General features: G+C 62.6%; 1 protein-coding gene across 3 annotated transcripts; it reads left to right on the top strand.

The window, feature by feature from the left end:
• Positions 1-1,892: 1,892 nt before the first annotated feature.
• Positions 1,893-15,556, top strand: CLK3 (CDC like kinase 3). 3 transcript variants are annotated; one of them, XM_021693884.2, is made up of 13 exons: positions 1,893-1,961; positions 5,370-5,521; positions 6,096-6,312; positions 8,051-8,147; positions 8,424-8,490; positions 10,814-10,930; positions 11,611-11,777; positions 12,944-13,038; positions 13,124-13,253; positions 13,500-13,582; positions 14,056-14,135; positions 14,379-14,469; positions 15,140-15,556. In XM_021693884.2, exons 2-13 carry the CDS (start codon positions 5,370-5,372, stop codon positions 15,314-15,316), a joined length of 1,473 nt encoding a protein of 490 aa, XP_021549559.1. In that variant the 5' UTR covers positions 1,893-1,961; the 3' UTR covers positions 15,317-15,556. The 3 variants fall into 3 exon arrangements, with proteins under 3 accessions (XP_021549559.1, XP_021549560.1, XP_021549561.1); XM_021693885.2 differs by having other exon boundaries at positions 1,917-1,961; positions 14,379-15,556; XM_021693886.2 differs by having other exon boundaries at positions 1,946-2,015; positions 14,379-15,556.
• The last annotated feature ends 1,904 nt before the right edge of the window (positions 15,557-17,460 follow it).

The raw sequence follows: 17,460 nt of genomic DNA on the forward strand, positions 1-17,460 counted from the left end.
AGATGGCTCCTACTCCATTTCAGAGGATGAGAGCGGCTTCCTTACCGGGAGGCTGGGACTCCTGGGTTCTCGATGTGGGAAGGGCTGGTGGGAAGAGGCGCCCGACTTACCTCCTCGGAGCCCGGCGCCCAGGGCAGGGCTGGAGACAGGAGCCTCCCCGAGCTCCTCCACCCTCAGCTGCCCACGCGGTCCTGGCTTCTAGGAGCCATGGAAACCGCGGGCCACACCAGGGGGGGGGGGGGGGGGGGGGGGGGGAAGGAAACACACAGTCCTTTCGCGTCGCTGAGTGGATGAAACCCTGAGGTGAAACCAGGCTGGTGTGGTCGTACAGGCCCCGCAAGGGGGCCCGGGCAAGAATGGCAACTCATTACCTCCGGCCCCGGAGGCAGGATCCCAAGGGAGCGGGACCGACGGGCGGGGGCAGCCGGGCTCTCGGTCACCCACAGCACACTGGAAGCGCCTTCTGAATTTGTTTGGGGGGCGGGTGCATTTGGTTGGAAGGGGACGGGGATCCGTTCTTGAGGCCACGTGAGCGTAGCAAGCCTCCGTGTTGCCTTAGCTTCGCTTGTTTACTTCGGATGGGGTGGTGGAGCTAACAGAACTGGGGCGCGGGGGTTAGTAAGCACTCCCCTCAGGCCACGCCGTCGGACCTCAGTTTAGGCGAGAGCCGGAGACCACAAAGATCAGAGGAACAGCCTCAACTCCGGAAGGAGGGGCCCGACTCGCAGCGCGCCTGTCCCGGCGGGGAGAGGACGCCTCGCGTCAGAGGCGTGGCCAGCCCTCATTCGGGGAGTGGGCGTGACCCGCCCCCACCGAGCGGTCCCGGGAGGGGCGGGGGCCGGCGAAGATGCCCGGCCCCCCCGCTCCGGCGCTGGCGGGGCGTGTGGGCCACCAGAGGCCGCTCCCGCCCGCTTAGCTGGGCGATACCAGCTAGAGCCCTGGGGCGTGAACGCTCACAATCCGTAAGGTCCCCCAAAAGACCCGACCTTGGCTTTCTCCTGTGGAAAGTTGGGTCCCGTTATCCCGCCCCGACGAGGGGCGGGACAGCGGGTGGGAGGGGCTTCAGCGATCCCACCGTCGCCGCCTCGGCAAAAGGGGGCGTCGCGTGACTCGGAAAAATGGCCCGCGGGGCCTGATCGTGGGCTTTCCTTTGGCGGCGTTTTCGTTTTATTAACTGAGACACAGTGCGAGTCTGCGTACGGCGCTGCTCAGGGGAAAGGGGACTCCCTTTCCCCCAGACCCCGTCTCTCCAGAAACCCCGCCGACGTGGCTCTCGGGGATCTTCCCCGAAACTGTTCTGATGCCCACGGGAATGCGGGCGTGCCGCAGGTCTTCAATAGACACCCCCACACAAAGAGAATAAGGTCTCATTTGCTTCTTCCACGAAACCGGGAGCGGCGCCAGCCTTCCTGAGCCTCTCAGGACACAGGCCTCCGTCATCTTTGGCGCCCTCCGGGGTCCCGGGGCCAGACGGACACTCAAGGCCCGCCCGGTTTTCACTGAGGCAACAACGAAACAATGCCCGCCTCTCCGCGCGCAGGAAAGGGTTGGCGGGCATGGGCGGGGTCGGATCCACAGAGGAGGCAGGGTCCCTCGGCCGAGTCGGGGCTCCACCTCTCGGCTCCTGGCGCCCGCGGGCGGGGACGGTTCTCGGGGCGAGTCTTGGGGCCTACGTGCGTCGCGACACGACGGGGGGCGGGCCGCAGCCGGGAACGTCCCCTCTGCCCTCCCGGAACCAGTCTCCACTGCTGCCGCCCGAATCGGGGCGGCGAAGGCGGGTCCTCCAGAGCCTTCGAGTCGGGGCCTAGAGCGGCCAGGCCATCGAGCCGGGTCGAGCAGGGACTGGCGACGGCTGCGTCACGCGAGGGGCGGGGCCGCCGCGGGCGGAGGCTGGAGCCGGAAGCGGAAGAGGCGCTCGGAGCGGGGAGTGGGGCCTAGCCACAGCCGGATCCTGGGAGACGGTGAGTGTGGGCCCAGGCCCGCGGCGGCGGCGGCGGCGGCGGCAGCGGCGGGGGGTGAGTCGGCGGGACGGGCGCGCTGGGTGCGGGTCTCCGGGCTCCCGGTTCCGTCTCGGCCTTGTTTCTTTCTTTCTCCCCCTCGGCCCGCCTCTGGCCGCGGCCGCGACCTCTCACCCCTGACCCGCCGCTTCTCCCCTGGAGGGGCGGTCACCGCAGACCCCGACCTCTCGATCCCGCGGTGTCGGAGTCTGAGCCAGAGCGGCTTCTGAGGCCCCTGCAGGGATCCAGTTTCGGCCCTGCGCCTCCCACGGAATGGGGTCGGGGTCCTACCTGGGAGAGCCTGGAGGAGCCTTCAGACCCCTCTCATACCGTCTGCTCGAGGCCTGCAGACTCCTCCTCCCCGCGCGGCCTGAAGTTTGATTCTAGCTCAGGCTGGCCATCCGCCTGTCTCCCGGGTCGCCCCTCGCCGCCACTGGCGGCGGTTATGGGGGAAGGGGCTCAGATCTCTGAGACCCAGGGCGCCTCAGGAAGGGACGCGAGCGAGGGCCGTAGGCCTCCAGCGTGTTTTGTTGTGATGACGGAGCCGCTCCAGCCCGGGGGAGGGGCCGGGCCAAGCTGACAGTACAAATGCCCGGGCTGCTCCCTGGTCCGGGAGTCTGTGTGTGCTTTAGTTCCGGGTGCGGGTGCTCTGGTGTGGAGCTGAGGTGGGAGTTGCCTGGGCCAGGCCCCCGTCGAGGCGGAGTTGGCTGCCTTCCAGCTTCCCTCCTCCATGCCCTTGAAAAGGAGGAGCGTTTCACCCGGTGGTGGCGGCTTGTAAGGTGGCAGGTTTGAGGTTGCAGTGGTGGGGCAGCGTCAGCCAAAAATAACCATGGGACGCTGGAGTGGCTGGGATCCGGGAGGGTAGACGCTGACCTGGCTGGCTGCTCTTCTTGTCAACCCAGTTCTCTGGCCAGGAACTGCAAATGAGAAGTCAACTAGGCCTATGCTCAGAGAAAAGGTGGCATTCTTGGCCTGGTTTCCTTTACATTATCTCTTTCTTCCCTGTGTAAGAGCAGAGCCTTCCTGAACATAATTGTGACCCTTCGCTTCCTTAACCTATCTGCTGTGGTCTCAGAGCTTCAGAGATAATTGAAGAGAAATGGGTTCTAGAGCCTTGGCTGGGAAGATAATGAGGGACATCTGGTATTCCCAGTATTTCCCCTACCTAGAATGTGTTGAAGCAGAGGTTATCTCCTCTCTGATTACCTTGTGTGGTACTTTATAGCTCTCATCCCTGTCATCTCCATTGCCAAGTTGGCTGGGAGGTGTTGTCTCCCAGTTCTCAGGTATGATGACCAAGGCCTAGCGTCATGAGGCCAGTAAGTGGCAGCACTGGGATTTAGTTTGGGGTTTTCTATCCAGAGCGCTCTCTCCCCCTGGAAGGGACTTATAAAATATCCTTTATGTCCTAACATAGACCCAGAGGTGTTGTTTGGAATCTTTTTAACCTTGTTAATGAAAAGCTGACTTCATTAATGCGTTTGACCTAAAGGCGTGTGCTAGGCACTGTTAAAGAAGTAGCGTAATTTAATTCTCACAGAGCCCTATCAGAGATTACTGTTCCCTTGTTGCAAGAGAAGTTTGAAGGCCAGAGTAGTTTAATAACTTGCCTGAAGGCACACAGCTAGAAGTGGTGGTGTCGGGACTCAGACCGAAATCTGTCTGACTCTGAATCTGTGCTCAGCCCACTAACATGAACATGTGTGGGAATAAGAATCGTCTAGGTCCCAGGACCTAGGTCCCAGGTCCACCCAGGTCTTTGGCCTGGTGTGGACCAGACCACATTGTCCAGCTCTGGTGGTTTGTCTGCCTGGCCACCAGAGCATCTTCCATGTCACTTAGGGAGATGTGAGATACTGCCTTCATTCCATAACTTGGGCACCTGACCCAGGGTAATTGCAGGAAAACAGTGAAACATTAGTCAGCTGATCGTCAAAACAGAACAGCAGTTTAAGCTCTTGAGGAGCTGTTGGTGATTTTACATAGTATTTACCTCCAAGCGTTGCTGGGGCCTGGGCAGTAGATAGATAGGGGAAGAAACCTGCTGGTGGGAGATCGAGAGCAGGGATTTCCTCAGGATCATGGAGAAGCTCCCAGGGGTTTAGTCAGATATGCTTGGCTGCCCTGCCCATCCACGGGGAGCTGGTTCATTCAGCTCTCCTGACAGACCCTTCTCATGAGATGGGACAGCCTCAGTGGGTTTGTCCAAATGTGCTTAGTCAGGCGAGCCCAGGACTGACCACCGTTGGAGGTTGGCTAAGGCCAAGTAAAGGGTTGGGAAGAAGGCTGGCCAGCGTTCTGGGTGTGGGTGGAACAGTGAGTTGGCCTCACATAGCCATCTTCCTCAGCTGGTGTCTGGTCCAGCCTGACAATTTCCTGTGGTGGATTTAAGTCCCTGCTGAACAGGGACAGTGAGGTAGGGCCCTTTTGGTCTGCCTCTCCGAGCACAGAAGCTTGCCAGACACTCAGCCCTCCGGCTTCGTCTGAGATGAGCACAGGAGAGGGGACCGGAACAGGGGGTCTAGCAGCGGTGGTACGGTTGGGGGCGAGGCACTGGCTGGCATGGCATCTCAGCTGGTCGGAGGGTGCCCCAGGGGTCTTGGGCAAGAACCTCGGGTGCTCTGAGGATGCTGGCCCCAGTGTGCTGGTGCTGAGACAGAGCGTGGAGCAGCAGGGGCTGGACGGACCCCCAGGTCTGTTTGGCCAGCCCCTCGGATCGGCTAGGGAATGTTTGTAAGACCCTGTGCACCTCCTCCTCCAAGGGCTGGTCTTCTCGTTTCCACCTGTGGCCTCTCCCACTGATGTGTGGTCTTTGCTCCCTTGATGGGGTCTAGTTCAGGGCCTCAGCCAGGCAACTTGGCTTCGGACTTGAGGGCTTTCACCCTTTGCTCCTGTGTGTTGGCTCCCTGCCAGCAGCCCTTTGACTCTGGCCTCTGGCTTGACAGACCAGTCACTTCATAGGACCCCACAGACAGGAGGGAGTTGCACCCAGGAGGCTCTCCTCTCTCCTTGGCCTTGGTCTCCTGGGATGGTGCTTACCAGCCCCGCCCCCTTCTGTCTGCACCTGTGCCGGCTTGCCGGGCGCCCCGGGCCCCCGAGCCCCCAGGCCCCGCGCTGCCATGCTGGGGAGGCAGCTGTTTGTTTGTTCATTGGCACAGGAGGGTGTTGCCCGTCGTGTGCTGTTTGACCAGTGTGACCTCAGAGCTCTTTTTCGCTTCATAAACCCCTGGGAGGGGCTGCCCCCAAACACAACAATGGGCCTCTTCTTCAGGAGCGCCTAGGCGCCCCGAGCAGCCCGGGGGCCAGAGTGGCGGGAGGTGGCTGGTGGCCCGCCTGCGCATTGAGCAGCGCTCTCTCTTTCCCACGGCCTAGATGCATCACTGTAAGCGATACCGCTCCCCTGAGCCAGACCCGTACCTGAGCTACCGATGGAAGAGGAGGAGGTCTTACAGTCGGGAGCACGAAGGGAGACTGCGGTACCCGTCTCGAAGGGAGCCTCCACCCCGGAGATCTCGGTCCAGAAGGTGACAGGGGGCTAGGTGGGAGGGAGGGGCTCCATCCCTCAGCGGGGCTGGGGAGACAGCGTGGAGGCTCGTGGCGGCCCTGGGCTCCTTCGGGGGCTGCCGCCTCTGCCACTGTCCCCCTCCCCCCCGAGCTCAGCTGCGTTCCCGGGCCTCTGTGTTCGCTGCCGTCCTGCTGCCCCTTTCTCTGTCTGAGTCTTCCTTCTCCAGACTCTAGGCCGGCATCGCCCCTGCTGACTTCTGAGCCTCCCTCGGTGGGGTTGAGAACACAGCCTCTGTCCTTTCCAGAGCTCGGCCCCTCGTCCTGTGTGAGCAGCCACAGGGAGCTCTGGGGCGCTGGGACCCTCTGAGGCCCGGTGCTGAGCCTCCTGCCCTGGAGGGGTGCCGCCAGCTGCCCGGGTTCCGGAGGCGGGACTTCATGCACACGCTCCCCCCGCCCCCCCATGCCTCCGCTCCAGCAGGCCGCCCTGTGAGCTCGTTGTGGGGCCTCACCACACGCCTTTTGCCCAGAAGCGAAACCCGGGCTAGTGGGAGGAAGGTCCCCACCTTACCAGTGTCCTCACGCCCCTCCCGGCAGCCACGACCGCCTGCCCTACCAGAGGAGGTACCGGGAGCGCCGTGACAGCGACACGTACCGGTGCGAAGAGCGGAGCCCGTCGTTCAGCGAGGACTGCTACGGGTCTTCCCGGTCCCACCATCGCCGGCGCTCGCGGGAGAGGGAGCCGTACCGGGCCCGCAGGCACGCCCACCACTGCCGCAAACGCCGCACCAGGTCTTGTAGCAGCGCCTCCTCGGTGAGTGGTGGCCACAGTGCACTGGCTGGGGCTCCAGGGCCCCGTCCTTTCTAGCCTCTCTCAGGCTGGCTGCTCTGGGTGAGTACTGCCAGCCCCGCGCACGCGCATTGGGTGTGCGTGCATGTGTGTGTGTCTGTGTCGTCTGGTCCAGGCGCAGGGCCGAGCGGGGGGCCCGGCCCCTCCGTCTTCTGGCCATTGGCGGCGGCGAGAGAGGCTCTGGTTCTGGCGCCGGCTGGCCCCCCGGCCTGTCTGTGTCTCCATGCTGCTCCGGGCCCGGGCCACGTGGTGCGCGTGGCCGGGGACACTTGGGGAACCTGATAGGGTTGCTGGTATGTGGTCTGGAGCTGCGTGGCCCGGTCCCTCCACCCGGAGATGGCCCGCAGTCGCGGGCGCTGGCTGGAGTGCCCACGGGTAGGGGCGGCCTGTCAGTCAGCTCAGACCGGGAGCTTCCCCCTCTGACCGCTGACCTCCAGCCGGGCCCTCTGCAGCCTCGCCTCTTCCCGTGAGGGGCGGTCAAGACGGGGACAGGCCGCCCGTGTGCCGGGGCGCGTGGACGGATGGCAGAAAGGCCCGCAGCCCCAGGCCTTGTGCAGTGGCTGGCCACACGCCGGGAGCGGGGCCTGGCCGTGTCGGGAGCGTGGAGGCGGTCCGGATCTCTGCCGCGCCGCGCTCGGGCCCCTCGTGTGTCTGTCGGGTCGCGTGCCGTCTTCTCCTCTCCTCCCCATCCCTCTTGCCTCCCGCCGGCCAGGAGGCCCCTGAGGAGTGGCGGCGGGACCGGTGCAGGGCCCAGGCTTCTCTTCTGCTCAGCTTTCCTGTGACTTCCTTGAGCGGCCACGGCTTGAGGGTTGACCGCGGGCGGCCCGGCACGGCCTGGTGGCCTCTGTGCACGCCGCCACACACTGCTGCAGGATGGCAGTGCAGGCTTCTTCTCTTCTGGGTGCCCTCTGTCGTCAGGAGGCGCGGGATGGCCCGGCCTGTGAGATCGTGGGCGTCGAGGCCAGGGCAGAAGCTGGCGTGGGGCCCGTGGGGGCCGTCGTGGTAGGAGGGTCGCCTGGCCTGCTCGAGGCGGGCGGCACGAGGGCTGCCGGCGGAAGGCCGTTTCTGGTGGTGACGGGACGTGTGGCCGCGGAGGCCCGTGTGGGGGCAGGTGGCGGCTTGGCTCCGAGTGGCCGCGGGCCTGCGCAGGGCTGCGTGTGCGAGCTGAGGCAGGCGAGGGCCGGCCGGGCGTTGTGCAGCTGAAGCCAGAGCGGCCTCTGGCCGTTGCGGACGAGCGGACCCAGGCTGAGCCAGCCACCTTCTTGCGCCGTTCTCGCTGCGTCTTCACGCTGGCTGGAGCCATCCCGGGAGGGCCCGGGAGGGGGACCCTCGGTGGCGAAGGGAGCCGGGGCCCGGGGCTCTTGGCGCCGCCCGGCCCCTCGGCAGCGGAGGCTTGGTCGTCTTTCTGAGCGTTTGCGGCGCCCTTCTCTTAGATAATGTCCGAGTTTTCTTTACATACCTGTAGCTGTTTTTACTTTTCTGTTTTTGAAGTCAGTTTGTGTCTTGACGTGTCCCTTGCAATATCCCTATCGTTATATATGCTGTGTGCCTTATGAAATGCTGGGATCTGGAAAATCCAACCAACCAACCCACCGGCTCCTCACCGTCTCCACCTCTGCCTTTGACTGACACCTCAATCTGTCAATCGGAACCGCCTACCATGCGATTGGTCGGATGGCGTTTCGGGGGGCGGTGCATGCAGAGAAGCCAACAGAGCAGTAAGCGCAGCAGCCGGAGTGTGGAAGATGACAAGGAGGGCCACCTGGTGTGCCGGATCGGCGATTGGCTCCAAGAGCGATGTACAGCCACCTTTCGTAAAACTTTACCTCTCTACTTTCTCCCCCCTTGTTAGACGAGACCTCTCCTGCCCGGAGGGGCCTCTAGTGCGCGTGGCGCCTTAGCGGGGCCACCAGTAATTGCCTGAATGACACAGACACTAGCAACTTCTGTTTTTAAGAGCGTAGCCGTGAGAAAGAAACCTTTTTTGTTTTTGAGAATTTGAATGCTGTGAACTTGCAGGAGCTGCCGGCCCTCTGCCCTCCAGGCCCTCATGCCCTGCTTCTTTTCTCTCCTAGATGAGATCGTGGGGAACCTGGGCGAAGGCACGTTCGGCAAGGTGGTGGAGTGCTTGGACCATGCCAGGTGAGCGGTCCTCCTGGGCAGAGCCAGCCTGCGGTTCCTGAGGGCGGCGGGCGTCAGAGCCTCTCCCGTGGCTTTCCGAAGGGTCGCGCCATAGCAGGGTGCTGGCCTGGGCGTGTTGGGCTTCTGCTGATCCCCTGAAATAGGGAGAAATTCCCGGGGCTGTGCAGGCGTGTGGCCTCCCTGCTCACGGACTGCTGGCCCGTGAGGGGCGCTGCCCTGGCAGCCCCTCGGCCCCCCGGGGCTGTGGTGGCGGCTGTCGGGCACACGGCCGAGGCCCCGGCTCTTCAGTCCGGGTCCGCTTCCTGCCATCTCGTGGCGGGTTGGGCCTGGGAGGGGTTTCGGAATAGTGCTGAGCCCAGACCAAGCCCGAGCCCCCCTGCCCCGCTCGGGAGGTCTGCCTGAGAGGCTGTGCGCGGCCCGGTTGAGAGGAACGGGACTCGGGTTCTCTGACCTAGCCGGCCGCCGCCTTCTCCCACGTGGCCAGGCTTGATTGCGGGTCCCTCTGAGTGTGCGCAGGTAGAACAGGGCTCTGTGTGTGTTTGGGTGCTTCTGGGGACCCTTGCTGCCTTCCAGGCTGCGTGGTGAAACGCTCTTGTCCCCTCGCCATTCCTCCAGACCAGAACTCGTGCCCCTCTGCCTTGGGCTAGAAGGCTGCCTCCTGGGAGCCCGCTGCCTCCCTCTTCTGATGGCACTCTTATTGGTCTGGTGCTTTAGCTACCAGGTGCTCGTGTCCCTGCTGTGTCATTTGAGCCACATGCCGCCCATCACGACCTTTCCACTGTGTTAGAGGTGAAGAGATCTGACCCATACCCCCCAGGTGTTGAGTGCTGGCGCCAAGTACCACCGTACGGGGTGCTCAGGACAGTTGGACCTAGCCATCCAGCTAGCCCTGTGGCCTCCATGTAAGGTAGTGACAGTGACTGACAGGAAACCTCCCTGGGCTCCCAGTTCCCACCCCTCAGACCCAGTGTGGCCCTCCAGGTTAGGGCTGGGGCCAGTGGGCATGGGGACGCGTAGACCGCACTGGGACCAGAGGGACAGGAGGCAGATCTGCGAGCTGTGACACGCGGGGGCAGCTAAGCTCTCTGGGCCATGCCCCCGAGTAGCTGGAGGGGCAGTGAGCCTCTGAAGTCACTGAGGGGCAGGCACAAGGCTCGGGGGACATTTAGGGGGTCCAAAGGGAGTTGGCCAGAGGGGTGGTTATGAGGGGGTAAATTTCACCTCAGCGAAAGGGCCTGATCCTCAGAGCCATCCAACCCTGGTGGCGGCTGCCTGTGGGAGTGACGAGCTCCCTGTGTTGAAGATCAGAACGCCATTGAGGGAGCCTGGAGCAGGTGGCCTTTCCTCTGAGGTCTTTCCCAGCCCTGAAAATCTGGGAAAATGGGAGAGGGAAAGAAAAACAAGGGTATTCTCCAGAAGATGCCTCTGCCCTAGGGCCTGAGAGCCTTTTCCTTAGGCACCAAGGCCAGCCTCCCAGAGGGAGGCCTCTCAAGGGGCCAGGGCTGTCTCAGTCTAGTTCCCCACCGGGCTTCTGAAGTCTGGCTGGCCCTTCCCGATAGCCGCCGGGCCTGGCAGTCGAACCTCAGCACGTCCCCTGCTCTGCTGGCATCCTGCGGGTGGCCTATGGGGCGGGGCTGGCGGATGGGAAGTGCAGAGGCAGGAGTTCTTAAAATCCGCACTGGACACCGAAGGGGCCTCCTGGCACTCGGCGGTCTGTGATACGTGCTGTGGCTGGTTGGTAGGCAGGCTGGGGGGGGGGGGGCAGAGGAAGTGGAGTAAAGGGAGCGCCCCGGGGACTCCCAGCGAGAAGACCCTATTGCTGGCACCCTTACCCTCTTACCAAGGCTTCGTCCCATCCTGGAACCCCCACCCCAGGGGGCGCTGTTTGCCCAGACCTGGAGATGTGCTTTAGGAAGGTCAAGAGGTGCTGCGAGAAGGTTCTGGCTGGGATGGCGTGGCCAGGGTCAGGGCTGGCTGGCTACAGATCGGGTTACTGAGTGAGCTGGTGCCGGTGCTGCCGGCGGGCTAGGCCTCCACCCCTCTGCGCACTCTGCCGGGAGCTGGCAGTGGCTGGCATCAGATAAGCCCAGGCTGGCCCTGGCGTGCTAACTCAGAGATGCCAGGGGAGCTTGCTGCCGGGACAGGGGAGGTGTGGCGTCGTCTGGGGGCGGGCTGGGGGTCAGCTGTCTGTGCCCGCCAGAGCAGGTCCTATTCTGGAGTCCTGAGTGGTGTTTGCCAGGAGTTGCCAGACTGGGGTGGAGGGTGGGGGGAGAAGGGCAGGGGCACTTCTCCTGAGAACCTCTGCTTCCTTCCCGGATCCCAGAGGGAAGTCTCAGGTTGCCCTGAAGATCATCCGCAACGTGGGCAAGTACCGGGAGGCTGCCCGGCTAGAAATCAACGTTCTCAAAAAAATCAAGGAGAAGGACAAAGAGAACAAGTTGTGAGTGTCACAGGGAAGCAGAGGGAAGCTCTCCGTGGGGACGGCGTCCGCTCCGGCCCCAACTGCCTAGACCCCCTGGTGGAGCCGTGTGCTCTCACCTGGTTGGCGCCAGGCCTTCTCCCGACGCGCAGGGCCGGGCGGCCGGGCCCAGAGGCTGTGCCGGAGGAGCCTTCGGGGTGCAGCGCGGGCTCCACCCTAGCCGTTGTGCGGTGCGCGCTGAGGCCGCCTCCCAGGCCCACTTCTGTAAATAGGGGCCTCATGGCTCATGGCGGGGGTCAGACGAGACGCAGCCCCGAAGCTGCTGGGGCTCGCGCGCGCGCTGAGCACTTCCTCTCCCGCCAGCCCCGTGCCGAGCCCTGCAGGCTCGGGAAGCTCAGTTCCGGGAGCCGGAGAAAGGAAGGCACGATGCCATCTCTTTCTGAGGTGCAGGGATTATGGCCATGTCATAAGTCGACGGCAGGACCCTGTGGCAGTAGGAGGTTTAGTCCTCGCCCTGAGCTGATCTGGGTGACCTCTGATGGCAGACGTGCTCTTTGTCTGTAACTGATGGTCTCTCTTCATGAGCACGTGTGACCCAGGGGCCCAGGAGCGGGGACCGGCTTCACCTGAGGGAGGGGCGGGGAGCCAGCCCCCCAGCAGACACTGAGCCCCACCCCCACCCCCCCATCATTCTCCTCTAGCCTGTGTGTCTTGATGTCTGACTGGTTCAACTTCCACGGTCACATGTGCATCGCCTTTGAGCTCCTGGGCAAGAACACCTTTGAGTTCCTGAAGGAGAATAACTTCCAGCCTTACCCGCTGCCGCACGTCCGGCACATGGCCTACCAGCTCTGCCACGCCCTCCGGTGTAAGTGTGCGCGCCACCACTCCCCCGTTCACACCAGCTGCCGACCATCGTGCCCGGCCCGAGAGGCGCCGGGGCCCCTTGGGCTGAAAGGCCTTCAGGGAGGACTCTCTGGGAGGAGGGAGAGGCTTCGGTCACCTCCAGGGGCGCCTGAGCCCGCCTATGCCTCGGGCACTCAGGAAGAAAGGAGAGAGCACTCCAGAATCTGCCCAGCTCGCTGTCGCCTCTCGCCTCTCGCCGTCCGCAGAGGGTGGAAAGGTCGAAGGCTGACTGGTAGATCCCAGCCCCGGGCGCTGCCCACGCACACGTCCTCCGTCCGACAGTCCCTTCCCATCTGCCTGCCGGCCTTTGGGAGCCTCGTTTGGAGGTGCATGTGCCGCGCGCCGCGGGGTGTCGTGGTCCGTGCAGGGCAGAGGCTCCTTGGAGAGGAGGTAGATAGGCCTAGAGCTAGGCTGTCCGGGGCCCGCACAGATGGAGGGGGCAGGGACGAGCCCTCCCAGTGAGGGGAGCAGCTCAGTGAGGGCCCAGACCCCGGCGTGTGCTGAAACTCACTCCGAAGAAGAGAGGGCCCGTTGTTGGGGAGAGGTGCGTCACACCGCGGGGACGGTCTTGACCACCAGCTGGGAGCCTGGAGCCAGAAGGTGCTAAGTGGCGGCCGGGTGCCGCCAGTGGTGGGGCAGGGACTGGAGGAGAAAGGTAGAGGTCTCCTTCTAGGCTGGGGGATGGGAAGAGGCAGGGCTGGCTTCAGGGGTGGCCCTGTGGTTATTTTAGTTCAGTGTTCTGTTGTTGCCATCTTAACGTTCTTTGAAACTTCTGAGTAAGGGGACCTGCGTTTTCATTTTGCCCCCGACCCGCACATAATGTAGCTGGTGCTGGGGAGAGGGAGCCGCCCCAGGCTGATGCTGCAGCCTCGGGGAGAGGCTTGAGGAGGTTTTCGAAATGGGAAAAGCGTCCCCTGCCCCTCTTGTAAAGTATCAGACCCGGCCAAGGCCCCAAGCACCGAGAACGCGAGAGGCCGCTCTGCTCCCCGAGCCCCCTGCAGAGGTTGGGGGTGCGAGGGTCGCCGGCAGGCCAGCTGTAGAGGTGAAATCTGGCCCAGCGCTGGCGGAGGGGCCTGAGAAGCAGCCGGGGTTCTCAAGGTTCTGCTTCTGTCCTTCCTGCTTCCCCAGTTCTACATGAAAACCAGCTGACCCACACAGACTTGAAGCCAGAGAACATCTTGTTTGTGAACTCGGAGTTTGAAACCCTCTACAATGAGCACAAGGTACGGGCCGGGAGAGGGCAGGGCCGCGCTCTGGGGTGGGTGCCCCGCCGGGCCAGACTCCTGACCTGGTTTCCTTGCCTGTCAGAGCTGTGAGGAGAAGTCGGTGAAGAACACCAGCATCCGGGTAGCTGACTTCGGCAGTGCTACCTTTGACCACGAGCATCACACGACCATCGTGGCCACCCGTCACTATCGCCCACCTGAGGTGATCCTTGGTGAGTGACTGGAGAGCCGCCACCCGATAAAGCGGACCGCTGTCGGGAGGGTAGGGCTGGAGGCAGGGATGCGCCCGCCCCCAGGGGCCAGTGTCTCTGTGGTGGCTCACTTGGCCGTATGCAGAAAGGGTCTTCTGTCGGGGTTTGGGCAAGAACCCCGCCTCGCCAGAGCGGCAGCTGTCCTTTGACGTCTGGGCTGGGAGCCTGGGGCTGAGTCTCACGGTCTCCCCCCACGTTGGCTTTCAGAGCTGGGCTGGGCACAGCCGTGCGACGTCTGGAGCATTGGCTGCATTCTCTTCGAGTACTACCGGGGCTTCACGCTCTTCCAGGTAAGGCCGAGCCTCCCGCAGCACGCAGCTCGCCTGAGCGCCGCTCCTCGGGCGGGCTGCAGGGGCTGGCGTGGGGAGCCCTGTGACCGCCCCCCCTCGGGCAGCATGCTGGGACACTCGGGCTCCTGAGGTCGGGGCAGTGGGGCGCTCAGGGCAGGAGGAGCGAGCATTTGAGGCAGGGGGCACGGCCTGAGGGAGGGCAGAGAGAGGGGCCGGGGCGGGGCACATTCTGGGAAGAGTAAGGGAAGTCAGTGGAGAGAGAGGTGCGGTGATGGGCAAGTCCACCCTAGAGGTTAGGGAGCGTGCACTTGACCTTGAGCGAACAGGCTGGCAGGCTGCCACTAGGTCAGAGGCTGGGACTACTGTTCACTGGTGGGTTCACATCTCTCGGGGGCAAGGAGGGTCCCTTACTTTTTTGAGGGGGCAGAGGCTGGTACTGACGCCTGCTTGCCCTGCCCCTGCCATTCCAATAGACCCATGAAAACCGAGAACATTTGGTGATGATGGAGAAGATCCTGGGGCCCATCCCATCACACATGATCCACCGTACCAGGTAAGGAGCCCTGGTGGTGCCCTCGGGGCTCCTCTCAGCCTTCCCTCCTGTCCCCTACTCTGAGTGACCTGGCAGACCACTTGCCCAGACCTTTCCGCCCTGCTGCACCAGGCCAGCCGGGTTCCCCCACCTGGCTTCGCAGCCATTCCCCAGACTGCCGCTGTCTGCCCCCCAGCCCCCACCCAAGACGCGTCGCCCCCTGCCACCCCTACCACTTGACCCCTTCCTTTCCTTTGCTTTCAGGAAACAGAAATATTTCTACAAAGGGGGCCTGGTTTGGGATGAGAACAGCTCTGATGGCCGGTATGTGAAGGAGAACTGCAAACCTCTGAAGGTCAGTTTCTGGCTTCCCCCAGCTCAACTCATGCCAAGGAGACCCCAGGCACTGGGCAGACACACAGCAGACACAGGCCAGGCAGCTAAAAGCTGCCTCCTCGCTCCGGCTCTGTGGGAGGCCGCACCCGAGGCTGCTGGGTGCCGGCCGTGGGGCTGCTTGCAGACCGCCCCCGAGGGGCCCTTAGCCCCGCCCCTTCCCCACAGGGTGGCTATGGATGTAATGGGGGAACACCAGAAGAGCCAGATGTCAGAGACCCTGCTGCTTCCTGTCCCCCTCTTCTCTCGGTTTTGGGAAGAACTAGGCAGGACTGAGGTGAGGGGGAGGGAAGACCTAGACATGGCCAGAGAGCCTCTGTCAACTGCATTTGGTGCCCGGACAAGTGAATTCTGCAGAGGTGATTCTACCCACCTGTCAGGACTTTGCATGCAGGGGCAGAGGCACCGAGCCAGCAAGACTACCCAGTAGCCTGACAAGTTCAGAGCCAAACGCTCTACGCAGGCATGAAAGGAAAGGAGCTGCTCACTGTCCAGGAGGGCGGAAGTAGTCCTCCAGGGAGGCAGCACTGCCTCCTCAACCCATTGCAGCAAGGCTTCCCAGAGGCACAGGGACCTGCTGTGGCTTCCCACGACCCTGCCATCACACTGAGGCACCTTGTGTCCCTGAGCAGAGTTACATGCTCCAGGACTCCTTGGAGCACGTGCAGCTGTTTGACCTGATGAGGAGGATGTTAGAATTTGACCCTGCCCAGCGCATCACACTGGCGGAGGCCCTGCTGCACCCCTTCTTTGCTGGCCTGACCCCTGAGGAGCGGTCCTTCCACACCAGCCGCAATCCAAGCAGATGACAGGCGTAGGCCACCCCACGAGCTGGAGCGCGGGACTGGGCTGCCCGGCCTTTTCTCCGATCTCCACCGCCAGGCCTCAGGGCCAGAGCCACCCAGCGAACAGTGCAATGTGAAGGAAGGCCGGAGCCTGCAGGGGACGAGACTTGATGCCCAGCTGCCAGAAAGCACAGATTTGACCCAAGCTATTTATATGTTGTAAAGTTATAATAAAGTGTTTCTTACTGTTTGTAACCCCTGGTACCGGTGTGTCCGTCTCCACGCTCCTTGCCTTCCCCTACCTTATTAATAAAGTCTTTCTTAGCAGTTCAGCTTGTGGAGAGCTAAGTGTGAACAGTGACAAGACAGAAGCCAGGGATCCCTCTGGGCCCCAGACAAGAGCCCGGAGGTGGCGGGCCTGCTGGAAGGCACCGGTTCCCCTCGGCCCCACGGAATCGAAGGCAAAGGGCCGACCGGGCCCAGCCAGGCAGCAGCTAGTCTCACCTCTCCTCCTGGCCCCATCACCACCCACCACTTCAGGCTGTACCTGCCCAACTGAGGCCGACTAAAGGCTGGCGACCGTGAGCCGACCAAGCTGGGCTCCTGGGGCTGGGGGGCAGTCCCTCACTGCGGCCCACACGACAATTTACTAGAGCCCAGGACTCTTGTCATTCAGCTTTATTTTAAGTGCTGGTTTTTGGTTCCCCAAGAGCTGCATGGGTGATGGTCCTGACCACCTGAATGGGGCCCCCTGGGGACTGGGCGGGGGGGGGGGGGGGGGGGGGGCAGCATGCCTCTGAAAAGAGCTGAAGGTAGAGGAATCATGCTGATCTTCAATAGGACCAGGGAAGGCCCAGGCTAAGGGCAGGAAGAGGCTCCAGAGCCACCCCAGAGAGAAGACAGGCTTGGGCACAACCTCCCAGTGGCCCCTCAACAAGGCCTTCACCCCCAGGGCCACTGCAACTTACCGGATCAATCAGAGTCTGCTGAGCCAGGGCTCCTCAAGCTCCTCTTCCACCGTACCCAAGCGGGGGGCCTTACTGCATGAACAGGCAGGCACCCAGAAACTGTTTAATGGTTGCTTACTAAAATGCCTATAACCCAGCACTGCTCCGCAGACTATGACCCTGCCTCTAAAGAGAGGGCTCCCTCTTGGGAGCTGCTTGGCCCTGAGAGTGAGCAGAGGCTCAGGGAGGATATACACAACAAGGCTCACAGTCTCTGGCCTCCTCCCACTGGTGGAGACGATTTAACATTTGAGGGAGGACGGGAGGAAAGGAGGGACCAGCCCTCTGCCCTGCCTCATCTGCTCCTGGCTATGTTCCTATAAGAAAAGCGTTAAGTAGCCTGAAGCCCATGGTAGCAGGGCCTACCCTGTGTCCATGATCCTTGGTGAGCCCTCCCACTCACCCCCTTAACCAGAGTGGGTGAGCAGAGAGCAGAAGGTAAGCCTGAAGGCCCGAAAAAGGCTTTAAAGCATGAACTTTTTGCAAGGGCCCCTGCCAGGGACTCCAGGGCATGGCTCCTGTTCTGACACCAGCCTCCAAGGCCTAAGCCTATGAGGTCCAAGGGCTTTCCTGCCTTAGGATCTGAGCAGCAGTATGTTCCTATGGCTGAGCCCCGCCAGCTGGCTCATCTAGAACTAGCCTCATTTTGGCATCTTTTGAGATAGGGTGCTGGCCCCAAGCGTACTCATCTAGAGTGGACAACCATAAAGGGTTCAAAGCCCAGACATTGTAAGAACTGGGGTGGGGCCCAGACAGGGGAGGGACATGCGCCCTGCTCTGGGACAACAGCTGCAAAAGACCGTTTCAGGGGAAAGAGACGGGGCAGAAGAAAGGGGGTATAGAGGCAGGCAAGGAGGTGGGAGCGGGGTAGTGGTGGCCTAAGACAGAAGCACCAGGGAGCCTCTTCTGGCTCAGCACCAGGCTCCCCCAGGGACCTCCCCAATACTGAACATTAAAGCTGCACCCTGAGGGCTCTGGCCCCAGACTAGGCAAAGGCTCTGCCCCCAGCCAGAGAGGGTATGGGGCTGGGGGCACTGCTGGCAAGATGGGCACTGTGGTTCTATAGTAACATAGTCTCGTACTACCTATGCTGAAAACAGAAAAACAGTATAAAATCCCAATACAGTAAAACCATCCTGATGCCACCCCCTTCCCTGCCTC

The sequence above is a fragment of the Neomonachus schauinslandi genome, chromosome 9 (genome assembly GCF_002201575.2).
Source record: "Neomonachus schauinslandi chromosome 9, ASM220157v2, whole genome shotgun sequence".
Classification (NCBI taxonomy): domain Eukaryota; kingdom Metazoa; phylum Chordata; class Mammalia; order Carnivora; family Phocidae; genus Neomonachus; species Neomonachus schauinslandi.